Raw genomic sequence first — 14948 nt, forward strand, 5'->3', positions numbered from 1 at the left:
TTATTCAACATCTGGAGAATCTTTAATGCTAAAACATCATCTGAATCAAGAAGCTTGTCAAATGTCATCAATGCAGTAGTTATATCCCATCTTGACTATCACAATGCCCTCCTGCTTGGTATAACTGATCGACCAATACACCAGTTACTTTCTTATTCAAACGTCCTCTGAATCTTCGGACAAACACTCTCGACTGATAAAAAATTTCATCTATCAATGGCTAATGAGTAACGACCCATTTTCCTTGCATATTGCATAAGATTTACAACTCAAAAAACGAACGTATACGAACTTTCTTACCCAAAATGCATTGGTGTTTTGGACTCCTGTCGAAACTTTCATTTGATGAGAACTCTTCTTTCTGATTTAAACGTTTCTTGCTGTATTCTTAATTCAAGGAGAGAACATCTTCCATTGAATTTGGGATATAAAAATTAAAACAATTTACAGAGCAGATATTGATTAATGTGTCTGTTGAGAATCATTCGCACCCTCCTTGCTACTTTAAAGGGGAAAAAATTTCAGTTGATTCAAAGCTCATTTCTGGTACAACTTTCGAAATTAAAGCATCATGTGTTCTTTTTGACAAAGAGGAATTCGATTGTCTCTTCAACATAGTGTCTTTTTGGTCACAGTAATACTAATTTTCATTATGCATGAACACTGAGAATAATTTTATTGTAAACATGCCGTTCATATATTGACTGCTGTCATCCTAGTTGTAAATTGCATAAAAACGCTATCTTGTGGGGAGGTTGATCTCTTTCTCGTGAACGATACACTCCTCATATTTCTATATGACAGTAAGAGCCCTCGCTACTGTAACATTCACGTGAAAATAAAAACAAAATACCATCGTGTAGAACATTTATTAACATTAGACACACTGTAAATATTGTACAGGTAAATAAAATATAACATTATACAACAATATAACGTCTAGTGTGTCCACATACCGATAGAGAGCGGTATTGTATTTTATACGTGGTGATAAAGTGAATATAAAAATTAATAACAATGTTTATCATTTCTCAAGTATTCAATACAGTCATACGTAATCTTTCTCAGTGTATGAAATATTTTTGTTTAGCTTGATTATCATAGCATTCATGAGACACTTTGAAATGATAAATATACGATATATATTTATTATTAAAATAAAACAATTTTTATATATATCTGTATACAATTAAAATAAATATCCGTAAGTTAATAAATTAATGTAAAGATACATTTTTTTGTAAACGTTTATCAAATCTTGCTATAACTTGTTCAGAAAAAAATAGAATCCTCTAAAGAAAAATAAAACGCCGAAATTTTGTCTTCCTTTCATAAGGTGTCAGTATTATCATCCTGACTTCTTTTAAAATTAACAAAAATATGTTTCATTCAAAAATAATATTTGTCATAAAAATTCAAAAAGCAAATTTGTAGATCATCAATTTGTTTGTAGAATAAATAATAACTGATTTCATTTTTGAAATCAAAATTCACATAGCTCACCAGTTATAAGCAGCTGCAATTCTTTAAGATAAAGTAGGTTAGGTTGACACTATATTCAATATGTACCATAACGATAAAAATAGTTCATCAGTATCATATATTATAACAATACATACTTTTCTTTTAAAGCTAACAGTTCATGAGCAGATATAACATGTTCGATATTAAATGATTGTCTTAATTCATCAAATAATCTACTTAAATGTAATTCAGTCAACAACAATGCCTCACAATTACAGAATAAAAGCAAATATTATGGTTTGTTTTTAAAAACTAAACTTTTGTTCCAGACAGTGAATCTGGCTTCTATTGAGCAGCGTAAATGTGGCTTTACTTGGTCAAGTCTCTATATTGAATAACCAGTGTTCTCTGTGATATCTTTAAATGATGCAAAACGTATTCTACGTTTGCTGACATTTAAGTATGGTACAGAACGGGAATAAAGGTTTCTGGTATACAGCTAAATTAGCAAGAAATATTAAAACACTATAAGAAAAAAAAACTCAGTTTTTTTTTGTAAGAGATACAAAATAACATTAATACAGCATAGAAACTTGAGCAAATCTAAATGGTAGCAGAAAGAAAATTATACTCATCTGTCGTCCCTAGGTGTGGTTTACAATTAAATCCAGCACTTTTCTATTGGCACCAATTACTTATGGCATAGCTGTATGGCATAGATTGACAAGTGAAGCACTTCATTAATGACTAGATATTGTTTTCTTATAACAAATAGCCTCTCAAAAATCTAACTTGCTACTGTATTTTAATAAGGAGTAGGAAATCATAGCCATGACCCGCACTGATTCCATACAAAACCCAATATTAGACTTCTAATATTTTGTTTTAAATATTTGTTAAACTAATATGGTAATGACAGTATCTAAACTTGTGAAATGACTTGCTAAATATTATAATATATATATTTCTAAAGTTTTAATGTAAGCAAGAAATACTGATACAGTAAATAAGTACAATAATTATTGTTCCTGTAGAAATATTTGGTATTTTGACAGAAATGAATCTTAAGAGGACTGCATAGTTGTGGCCATTTTTTAGACTGTATAGATCTCCTTAGAAAGAAGATCTCTGAATGAAGATGTAACAAATTTTAAAGTTGAAATCCATGTACGGAAGTTTTCTTTACTAAATAATAATTTATAGCTAAACAAATAATTTTAGAAATTCAAGATAGCTTTAAATGTGATGGGTCATTTGTTGACAGTCTAGCATCCTAAATTAAGAACACATGTGACGTCCCTTGGTTTTAGATGATTTTCCTTGGTAGATTATTTCTATTTGCATTTAAACCTGTTTATGCCAAAAAATTCAGGATGCATTACAGGGCTATTTTTGGAGTTGGAATATTTAGAATTTTTCTTTTAATATCATGCAGAATGCAATCGAATGCTTAATTATAAAGTCAAAGTATATATTTTCAATTGAAACTATATATCGAAAAAAAAAAATCACATAACATGAAAATATAATTTTGGAGTTTTGTAGTGGGAATCTTCGCATTACAGAGATAGGAAAAAAATGGAAGATGGGTCGAGTCTGACCTTAACACAACAAGGGTAGAGTTACATGTAAGAAAGTAACCTGGCAAGACATTAATACCGAATTACTTTGAGCTAAACCTATCATAGTACATGTAATTATAGTAAACAATTTACACCTTATAAGTATTATGCCAGGAGCACAGCATACATATATTATAATACTTGTTTAGTATATGACAAAAATAAACATGATGCAATGATAGAGTAAAGGAATGCCATTTCTAAAAACCCTCAGCAAAAGAACAAATGATAGGTAAAAATCATTTTCAGCAAGGATGGAAATAAGTTGCCAAAATTCAGCAAATAATGCAGTTTGTCGCAAATCTATCTAATGAGCACAACAAGTCTTATATTGATATGTCAAGGTATATGTTTGGGTTTTAAAAAAGACTGAGCAAGTCAATATGCTGGAAGTATCAAACAAAGTGATTTAAGCTTCAATATGTTTGTGTCCTAACTTGTAATTTGTGTCATTATTTTTTTTAATTGAAAACCCTGATACATCTCCCTGCACATTTAAAACAAATTCACATTTTATGAAGGAAAGAAAAAATTTTGATCACATTTGAGCCACTTTACAATATTTAGTTTAATAGCACTGTATAATAACAAAGCGTTTGTCCATTGGACCACTTTCATTTTGAAATGAGAGATCATAGTTTATGGGACCTGCAGATTACCAGCGAAAAATTCTGTTCCAGCAAAGTCATCAGCATTCATACAAATATAAAATAAAATGGGAACCAGTAAATATATCACAACCATCTCTCATAGAAAACAGAACAGGAAAAATATCACCAAAGTGCGACAAAATATCGTTGAGAACAATTGTTTAGGATTTCATACATAGTATATACCAAGGCAGGTCTATAAGACCTATCTGTAAAAATCTTTAACACATTGTCACTTTAATGTGTAACCACTTCGACACAAAACCAAATAAAGGTGATTACAAATGTACCAATGATACACACTGTGTAAACTTTTCTAGGACTTGGTACCTGTAACGGCTGATTTGATTGCATACAGGATACCTTGAACTTTCCAGCGGCCGATTTAATTAGTTACAGGATATTTGTAACAATTTGATTGGATAAGGAGACAGAGCTCTAATCCATACTCTCTGACCGGATGACCCACTCAGCGTTAGGGTTCAACTGATACAGAGCCAACATGTTGGTTGCTGGGTGCAGACGCCTTTCTCCTGAAATGTTGTTAAAAATGTTGCCAGGCTGACAAAAAAACATCTTATTCACCTTCACATAAAGGCCTTTAATTCATTTAAGGTATTCGATCCATAATAGCCCTAGATTCAATGAATCTGGGATCATAACAGATATGTATGGACTTAATACTTAGTATACTTGGACATTATTTTCATATTGAAGTATCAACATGTTACAGTGGAATGTGTCCTAATCAATGACCTTTCCCTTTTCTTGAAGAGCTGTCCCCCTTTGCTTTTATTCTATAAAAATTAATTCTAGAAAAATCTATACGGTATAAAAATTATTTTCATTAGTTTTTGTATTTCTAATGATAAAATACATCTGTCCACCAAAGCAAATATCGATATTCCTCGTATTAATATTTTTATTTTTAAAAATGTGTTTGTTCCCATAGACCATAATGCAATTTTTATTAATTAATTACTGCTTCGTTAATAATATTTTTAAAAATTTCTCTCGGTAAATCCTTTTCTACTCTAAAATGCTTTTAATTAATATCAAAGTATTAAATACATTATTGATATTCAAGGTTGGAAAAATTAGGTCCTATTATGGATCGGATACCTTAAGTCTAAAGCAATCAAATAAAACAATCAAAAGACAGAAATTTATGAAACTAATGACAAATAACAAGTCATTTTTTTTATTTGAAGAGCAGTGCTGATAAATATATCACATTTTATCCAACTACTAATTTGACAAGAAAAGCACAGATTTTTGGACTGTACATAATAACTAAAGCAACAGGGTAACTTTTTTTTTATCAGAATCCAAGTTTGATGAAAAGTTTATCACTGTAGCAATACAATACAAGATATTTATCTGCACTCCATTTTATGTTCTTAAAAAATTAGTTCCATATATGCTACATATACCTTTAGTTTGACAAGATTCCTTTGACTTACAGGATTTCTTTGACTTACAAGATTCCTTTGTCTTAGAGGATTCCTTTATCTTACAAGATTCCTTTGAGTTACAAGATTCCTTTATCTAACAAGATTCCTTTGAGCTACAAGATTCCTTGTTCTTACAAGGTTCCTTTAACTTACAAGATTCCTTTGAGTTACAAGATTCCTTTGACTTACCAATGTTTCCTCCCACTTCATACAACCGAGCATCCTTCTCTGCAAAGTTAGCTACGCCCTGTATGTTGTTGTCTTTCTTCTTGTTTCTGTAAAAATGATCAGTCTAACTTTATAATACTTAAAGTATTTAAAAAGGATATAGGTTTAAAATAGTTCAACTGAATGTGTAACATTTTAAAAGTCTACTAATTTTAGTGCTATGAACTTATGTTATAAAACCTATTGATGGTCAACCTACTTCTACATGTATCTAAAGTTAGATAGTATGTAATTATTTCTAAATGCAAATCACATACAATCATGCTTCATTAATATTCAATCATCAGGATAATGCTGATATCCTTTTTTTAAGCACTTGCACAGATACAAATATTTGAACTCCATTTGTTTATCTCATTTCTTCCAGAGAAAATCACCAGCATATTTTTGATAAGTACACAAAATTCAGTACTCTATTTACCCCTTTCCAACCCATTCCTGCTGAATAAAAGATACTTAAGTGCTGACATGCAATCGCTTAAACATAACTCAAGAAATGACAACTAACTTGGTGTGATTCAAACTCCCCGTACATCTCTGAACAAGTAGACAATACATACCTTCCGTTGGTGAAGTTAGTGTTGCGGAACTTGTCGACAACGTCCCCGGCAGTCGTGTTATCCGTCAGCTTCACCGCGGCACAGCTCTTGGTCAGACTCGGGGCCAGAACCCTGATCACTCCCTCCTCAAAGTCCCCCTACCGCCACAGAATATAGCAATAATGTTATATATTTACTCATATAAATAACAACAGGACAGAAAATAGCTGATCATGTGATAACAATACCCACAATGATGAGACATCAATACAACCAGAATAAACTTATTGAGGTATGATTACAGAAAAACATGCCTGCAGTAAATTGCTCCTATTTCTAATAACCACAATTCATTACATCCAATTAGTTTATCCAACAACTGTAAGACTTCAGGAAAGAGACTAACTTCATAGTAAGTGTAAATTATAGTTATGATATGTGTTCCGTACAACCATACTGTACATAGTGAACGCCCTTTGTTATAAAAATGAGTTTGCTACTACTGTAAATTCCTTATATTACGCGAGTAATTAATTCTGCGATCCCACTGTTTTGTATCAAATTGCGAAAATATAAAATCACGAATGCGGAACTTTTATCCTTATTTCCAATAGTTCTCAACTCTAAAAAAATAATGGTGAGATTTTAAAATCCGCTCAGGGTGCTTCTCGTGATTTTACGCGGATATTAATTCGTCACGTTTAATTTATAGGAATCTACAGTATGTTTTACTGTTCTAGTTATATCCAACAGTGACTTCCTGTGTATTCAACTCCACTCACCTCATTTATGACTGCCGGCTTCTTGTAGACATCTGCCTTGTCCTTCCGTAAAAACTTCATGATCTAGAAAAAGGTTGAAAAGATTTTTTCCAGTGTGACAATTGGCCTTGAGTGGTTGTAAAACATACGTGCAGTTTTGAATGTGTGCAACTTTTCTAATACTTACCGACTTTTCTCTGTTCTTTTTCTGCATTTCTAATTCATTCTGATGTCTCATTTGTTGTATTAAAACTGAGGGCACCTAAAATAAAAAAAAACCTTAAAAAATCTTCTGAAAAAGTCATTTGTTTCATTCATTTACTATACAGCAAATAATTTACATAACCTGATGACTTTGATATGAATTATTTCTGCAATGTTTTACAGCTACATGTATATATTACCAACTGAACAGAGGAAGAATGCATTACTTTTAATCAAATAAAATGATTGAATGAAAAATCAGAAAAAAAATTCAAATGGTCAGTTTTTTGAAATTGAAATTAAATTATATTTAATCTTTAGTTACTTATTTGGCCTCCTTTACGATGATATACATGCTCATAAATTTCAAAACTACTTTTGAAGAAAAATATTCTTGTACTATTCAAGCAAATATTTCATTAAAGTGTTTTTAATACAAGAGGCCAATTGGCCTTAACGGTCACTTGGGTAGCATATAACCCATACACAAACTTGTCGAGGAGTCTCATATATGCACTTAATTAAGTTTCATTCTGGAGTAAAAAATTATAAATTTGTAATGATGACCACCTCACTGTCTGAAATATTTAAAAAAGAACTATGAAACCTATAATTTTGGAGAACAACTTAAAGATCTTCTCTACAAAATCATGAATTTAGTTTTCCTTTCAGGTGTGTGGGAGTAAAGACAATTTTTTAAACATTATATGCATTAACACCTATATATCCATTTTGGCCCTGCCCTAGAGTCAAAACCCATACTCCAGGGGAAATGAAAATTAAAATTTCAGTAGAGGACTTCCTGGTAAACATAATTATATGACAGTTTTTCATACAAATGTGTGAGATTTGAGAAGAAGATCTTTAAACATTATAATGCATTAACACTATATTGCCATATTGCCCCCCCCCCCCCCCCCCCCCCCCCCCCCCTTGTCCTGAACCCCGGACCCAGGGGCCATGAATTCACAATTTAGGTAGAGGAGTAAGTGGACATCATAACCATGTATTCAGTTTTCTGCCCACAAGAGTGCGAGAAGAGAAGAAGATTTTTTAAGACTTAACAATTTTACTACATGGCAACAACTACAACTTTGGTAGAGGGCTTCATGGACATCATAACTATGCAACTAGTTTTTTCCTCGCATGTGTGGGAGTAAAAAAAGAAGATTTTTAAAAATGTGAGCTTTTTTTTTTTTTTTTTTTTTTTTTTTTTTTCTTTACATATTTCGCCCCACCTGTTGAGCCCCGTGGGTGGTAGAGCCATGAATTTCACAATTTAGATTCCTCTTACCATAGAGATACCTCACACCAAAAATGGTGACAATTAGCCAAGTAGTTTTTAAGAAGAAGTTAAAAATGTAAAATTGTTAACGCACAACGGATGGCGACGGACGAAAACAGATAGCAATAGGTCACCTGAGTTTACTCAGGTGACCTAATAAAAAAAGAAATGGTTGACAACACTGTCATGTAAATGTTAATTGGTTGACATCACTGTAATGTAAATGTAGCATTGGTTGACATCACTGTAATGTAAATGTAGCATTGGTTGACATCACTGTAATGTAAATGTAGCATTGGTTGACATCACTGTAACGTAAATGTAGCATTGGTTGACAACACTGTCATGTAAATGTAGCATTGGTTGACAACACTGTAATGTAAATGTAGCATTGGTTGACAACACTGTAATGTAAATGTAGCATTAGTTGATAACACAGTTATGTAAATGTAGCATTGGTTGACAACACTGTAAGCCTTACAGTCCAGAGGATGTCCTGATACTTGATGAGCATCATGACAATGTTAGATGTCCCGGCTGCCATGCTGATCTCCATCTCACGGACTCCCTTTGTCTTGGAGCGACTTGAGGGCGATAGAAAGAGATTCGGGGCCATAATCATTGATACATTGGAGAGCCCCATCAGGTTGGTCTTCCTCCTCTGAGTTATCTTTAACAGTAACTCTAACAACATCTGAAATCAAAGTACTGATAGTACTGAAAAGCGCTAACCCAGCTTCTGTTTGTAAAAGATATATGTATATAACATTTTAGTTTCTGTATACGCAATATATTCCTCATCACTGCATGGCAGCCCATGCAATGATGTATGTAAGCCCTGTACATCAAATTCACAGTAGCCCGTACTAGCCCGTGCAGCTCCTGAAACTGGTTCCCTAACCAGTTTAAATGATGTAAACTTCTGCTCATAGGGGGCGGTTATTCCCTGCACCGGAAGTAGAAGTCTTACGACAATAAAGCGCTGAGCTATGCTTAGCGCTTTAAAAAAGCACAACAATTACAACTAGCTGTACAGGCAACAAGGGTTCAATTCTACCATCTACATATTTAACTATACAGTTAATATTATAGTATTATAATACTGTATTTATATACTCAAATAAGTGTTTATATAAAATATATAAAAATATAAAAGTATAATATTATAGCCTCATCATTACAATCACTTTCATGTACATTGTTACAAAGGTCCAACTCCTATGTTGATAGATATAATTATACAAAACAGGCCATTTCGGCCCTCTATTCACCCTTTGAACCCACCTTCAAGGTGTTTCTATTTACAGGAGGAAGTAGGAGAATAAGCAGATTCAGGACCAGTAACTGCTGCTTTTTGTCCTGGATATCTACAATGTCAAACAGGAAAATCAGGATTAAAAAATAATAAAATTTAATATGTCCATAACAAAATTAGCTAATAGGCAATTGCGATGATTTAAAGGTGGAAAAATAAACTAAAGCTGACCTAAATGCGCTTTCTACAAATTTAATTTACTTTCCAAACCCACTTTCCTTATACTAAAATTACTGTATATATCAAGTAATTATATACCAAGCAAGAATTATAATTGTAAAATCAAAACACAATACAAATAAATCTAAAACTGACTTTTGTTAAAATGATTCAAAATGCTTTACAAAGTCATGAATAAAAGTTCATGTCATTTCAAGTTTTATCATTCCATTAATTCTTTACATTTTCAAAACAGACAGTAGTAGATACTAGTAGATGTACTACATACTTTCCACCTGAGCGAAGGCTTCAATGTACTCATGCGTGAGGAGCGGGTGAGGAATTTCTCGTAAAAACTGCTTCAATAAGGCTGCTGCATCATGGGGAAGCACGTTCACCCAAGAAAACGTCCCTGAGTAAAATTTATCCTCTAAATCTTTACGTAGTTGCTGAAACATAAAATTTAAATACCATGATTGTTCCTTATTTTACATCAACTCCACAGCTTGTCTTGGTAAATATAGAGAGACTGTGACCCAAATTTCTTGGCAATTTTTGGTCCCCTGGAAAGGCCTTTACCTTGATTCTGGAGGCTGATCCCGGTATCCGTAATATTCCTTCTTGTTCTAAACAATGATGTTCCATAAATTTTGCCATCTACAAAAATACAGCTTTGTTAAAAAGATATAAACGAGTACCTATTCTCTATATCATTTACATTTCTGAGGTAAAATAGCTGCATCCAAACTGTTCCATTTAAAACCTGATTTTAAAAATTAAATTGTGAAAATACCAAAGGAAAGAAAGATAGTAGTTAAAGGGACTTGGACACGATTTGAGATCAAAAATATTCTTTTTCTTTTTTATGTATAAAATGGTTGTTTACAAAAAATGTAATGTAGAGAATTACCAATTCTTACACAAAATGATATGTGAAAAACAATTTAAATTAATAATACTATTATCAACAAAAGAAAGATACATTTGATTGAAACTGATATCACCAGTGAAATGACACCCATTTCACTTTTGATAACTTGTAGCATATACTTTAGCATTCTACATTGTATTACTTTATTCTTATCATATATTTTCCCATACCTAGCAACTCTTTATGGACATCTAAAGCATTCCTTATTATCTATTTCTAAAGGTTATCTAAGCTGTTGTTTACTTCTTAATCCCCTAAAATATTATTATAAACTTCTATATTTATCAGTATAAACATTGAAAATGGAAAAATAAAATTTGAAAGTGTTAAGTCAAATCGTGTCCAAGTCCCTTTAAAGAACTTATTAAACAATGAGTTACATGTACTTACATCTTCAAAAACCATGGGTACAGTTTGATTTGGTCGTATTTTCTGATCTTGCTCCATGAGTGTGTGTAATGGCACTCCAAAAATACCATGATCTGAAAAACAAAGAACGGTGCAGACATTTTTTGTAACAGTACCTGATATCAGCTGAGTAAATGTCCAATAATTTAATTGTGGTTGTAACATGCATTCTGATTGGCTAAAAAATTATTTCATATCGTATAAAGAATGTTGCCTTCTTCATAGTAAGACATTACATCAAAAACATATCAAAACGCCAGACGTTATGTTTGAATTTTGTACAATTTCACATCATTTTAAAGGTCAAATGACCGTTTTTATCTACATTATGAAGAGTAAAAATAAATAAATTATAAGCAATGAATTCAATATTTATTTGTTTTATAGGATATAAAATGGTTTGAACAGTTTAGGGTTTTTTATAAACCGCTTCGCGGTTTATAAAGCATAAACCAAACCATTTTATATCGTATAAAACAAATAAATATTGAATTCATTCCTTAATTACAACATTGCATTAAACATGGTTATACACAGTCAGAAGACAGGAAATTCTTGACTTTACACATGTACATAAAGCACTTATTTGAAAGAGCCAACAATCATTATAATCCCATCAATTAGTTTTTTTTCTGCTACAGTAACTTACTGCAGTGGTGACAAGTAAATTTAAAAGTGGGGGGGGGGGGGGAGGGCTAAGACATCAGCAAGCAAAAAAATCAAAGTATTTAAGTACTGAAAGTCGGGCTCTTTTGACGTGTCTTTATGCATATTGTGCACTAAAGACTGAAAATTTCTCTCTCTCTCTCTCTCTCTCTCTCTCTCTCTCTCTCTCTCTCTCTCTCTCTCTCTCTCTCTCTCTCTCTCTCTCTCTCTCTCTCATGCTTTAAATGTCTGCAAAGCGTCAGAGAGCGACCAAATTTTGTAAGCGGCTATAAACAAAAATATGTCTGTCTAGTAGAAAAAAATTCAACAGTTGCTGCTTTGAATTTTGCAACAAGCGTTATAAATTCAATCCCCATTTCTTCAATGCGCAGCAAAGTAGTTCATGGAAATTCATGCGCATTTTATGTGTCCAAAATGCATAGTGTTGTTTTTAAAACACGTAATTAATAAGAAAACTAAAAAAGATAGACAATTATCTCGAAATTAAAAAAAAAAAACAAAAAAAAAAAACAACACTTTTGACAAAACGTGGCTCTTTGTGTAACTATTTGGTATAGCGAAAGCTTTTACTTTGATGCTGTTTTGTTTTTTGTTTACTTTTGAAGTTGTGCTATTAATAGTAACATTGGCGATTTGCCTCCCTACAGCCAGGACTCTGCTTTTAGCAGAGCCCGCCTAAAACGCAATTACGGTTATGTCTAACTTTGCTAAATTCATAAAGCAAACTGATTTTTATAAACCAATAAACTTGCCTCACTGAGCTTTAATTTGCCCATGATAAGAGATAATCATTCATTAAACTATGTTCTTAAAAAAAGCAAACTTGCAATTTGTTGTTTAAATATGTTATATATATAAATATATACGTATATATGTATAAATATATACGTAAAAATATATATACAAAATATAATGATTAGTAATATAATGTTAAACTTTTGCCAGGCATATGATTGGTGGATTGCTTACACACCGTCATGCTTTTCGGTTATAAACCTTACTAAAAATAGAAAATTTATAAAGCCCACTATGATAAAATTTTTATGACAAAATACTGATTTTAGCATGTGGGACATTATGATGTCACAATATAGCAAAATCAGCACCAATACATCATGATCAAAATACTTTCCTGTTATAATCTTGAAAAGAATAAGTTTTTGATGCATTATAATAAAACAATTGTAGCCTTTTGATATCAGTCAACAAATAGATTTATAGACCTGATGAAACTCTTGCCTACCCCTTCCTTTCTTTTTGCCCTTCCTTCGATGATAGATAATGTGATGTCTCTCAAAAAGAGCTGTCAGTTCTATAAGGGCCAGGGATTTGATTTGGTTCATGTCCTCTAAACTCAAATCAGTTACCATAGTTACACCCAACCTGTCTGGTACTATATTGAAATTCTGAAAGTCAAACAGACACTTGTTACTGAGTGAAAAGACATTAGAGAGAGAGAGAGAGAGAGAGAGAGAGAGAGAGAGAGAGAGAGAGAGAGAGAGAGAGAGAGAGAGAGAAACCAGAGAGAGACCAGAGAGATCAATAGACAGACAGATGGACAGACAGATGGACAGACAGAGAGAGAGACACACACAGAGAAAAAAACAAAGAGAGAGAGAGGGAATTATAATATCTTACTGGTAGGTTATCTTCTTTCTCTAATCCAGCATTCTGCATAGAATTCTGTAAACAAGTCATTCACAATCACAATTATATTCACTTCCAAACCAACAATTTTAAATAAAACATGTTCACAATGTATGTAGACTACAACATGTATGTTAAGAAGGCATAGGGAAATAATGTTGAAATAAATTAGTATATGTAAAGGATTTCACAATTATACAAAAATAATATTCATATGCAATGCATATAATAATAAGTGTACAAATAACTGAAGATTTCACACATAATACATGTACTTTATAGGGACACATTACCTTTGGTGCAGTTTCTTCTATGTGCAGTTCAATATCCTCGTCTGATATACTGGGCATAGCTGTCATAACTGACCGTCTCCTGTCGTCTGGGGTGTCAGGCACCATGTGCTTGTTGAATGTCCCCTTCTGCTGGACACTCAGTGTCTCAATACCTGATAAAACAAGGCACAAATCCAGGGTTATCGGGCTTCTTGAAGATAGCCTTAATGTTTCATAGCTCTGCATACCAGTTCAGAAAAAGCTTGTGTCTATCACTCCAATTATGCAAAATTAAAGAAATAATTTAACAAAAGGTTTGTCTTTTGGAAAACAAAATCTTCAAATTGGACATCTTGGGGAGTTGAAATCTCCAGATTGAGGTGAAGTTCCTTAGAGACTCGTGAAAGAGGTCACAAATTTCTGATCACAAGTACATCATGTGCTGTGAATTATTAGAAATGAAGTGAAAATCTTAAGACTATGAAGATCTACTGTAATCAACAAGACAATGAGGTGATCAGCTAACATTTAAACTATGCAATCAAAACTATTTAACTAAATCTGGACCAGGATTTAGTAACATACAATGTGGCAACAGACCATGTGTTAACTGTTCACTCAAACTACTATGTATAGCACACCATGAGGTGACAGACCATGTGTTAACTATCCACTCACAGTTATCATGTATAGCACATAGTGAGAAGACAGACTATGTGTTAACTATCCACTCACAGCTATCATGTATAGCACATGGTGAGGTGACAGACCATGTGTTAACTATCCACTAACAGCTATCATGTATAGCACACCATGAGGTGGCAGACTATGTGTTAATTATCCACTCACATCTATCATGTATAGCACATGGTGAGGTGACAGACCATGTGATTAACTATCCACTCACAGCTATCATGTATAGCACATAGTGGGGTGACACACCATGTGTTAACTATCCACTATCAGCTATCATGTATAGCACACCATGAGGTGGCAGACTATGTGTGAATTATCCACTCACAGTTATCATGTATAGCACATGGTGAGGTGACAGACCATGTGATTAACTATCCACTCACAGCTATCATGTATAGCACATAGTGGGGTGACACACCATGTGTTAACTATCCACTCACAGTTATCATGTATAGCACATGGTGGGGTGACAGACCATGTGTTAACTATCCACTCACAGCTACCATGTAATACCTATAACTTGACTTAGATCTAGCAACAAACAGTGAGGTGACAGACAATGTGCTTTACTATCCATTTATAACTGCATGTACTTACCTGTAACTTGACTAAGATATAGCCATAAACAGTTACTTATTACTACTCAC

At 32.8% G+C, this 14948-nt stretch overlaps 1 protein-coding gene across 3 annotated transcripts in view; it reads right to left on the bottom strand.

The window, feature by feature from the left end:
• Positions 1–853: 853 nt before the first annotated feature.
• The window catches only part of LOC128175307 (rho GTPase-activating protein 18-like), a 29085-nt gene continuing 14990 nt past the window's right edge, over positions 854–14948 (bottom strand). For all 3 annotated transcript variants that reach the window (XM_052840847.1, XM_052840855.1, XM_052840838.1), the window contains exons 6-18: positions 13627–13778; positions 13325–13369; positions 12930–13092; positions 11003–11094; positions 10261–10338; positions 9971–10130; positions 9492–9574; positions 8689–8901; positions 6906–6980; positions 6740–6802; positions 5979–6115; positions 5380–5465; positions 854–4269 (exon numbers count right to left, since the gene is read on the bottom strand). In XM_052840847.1, coding sequence (XP_052696807.1) covers positions 4175–4269; positions 5380–5465; positions 5979–6115; positions 6740–6802; positions 6906–6980; positions 8689–8901; positions 9492–9574; positions 9971–10130; positions 10261–10338; positions 11003–11094; positions 12930–13092; positions 13325–13369; positions 13627–13778 — 1442 coding nt within the window. In that variant the 3' untranslated portion in view covers positions 854–4174. The remainder of the gene's footprint in view (positions 4270–5379; positions 5466–5978; positions 6116–6739; positions 6803–6905; positions 6981–8688; positions 8902–9491; positions 9575–9970; positions 10131–10260; positions 10339–11002; positions 11095–12929; positions 13093–13324; positions 13370–13626; positions 13779–14948) is intronic.

This window comes from Crassostrea angulata, chromosome 1, assembly GCF_025612915.1.
Source record: "Crassostrea angulata isolate pt1a10 chromosome 1, ASM2561291v2, whole genome shotgun sequence".
NCBI lineage: Eukaryota > Metazoa > Mollusca > Bivalvia > Ostreida > Ostreidae > Magallana > Magallana angulata.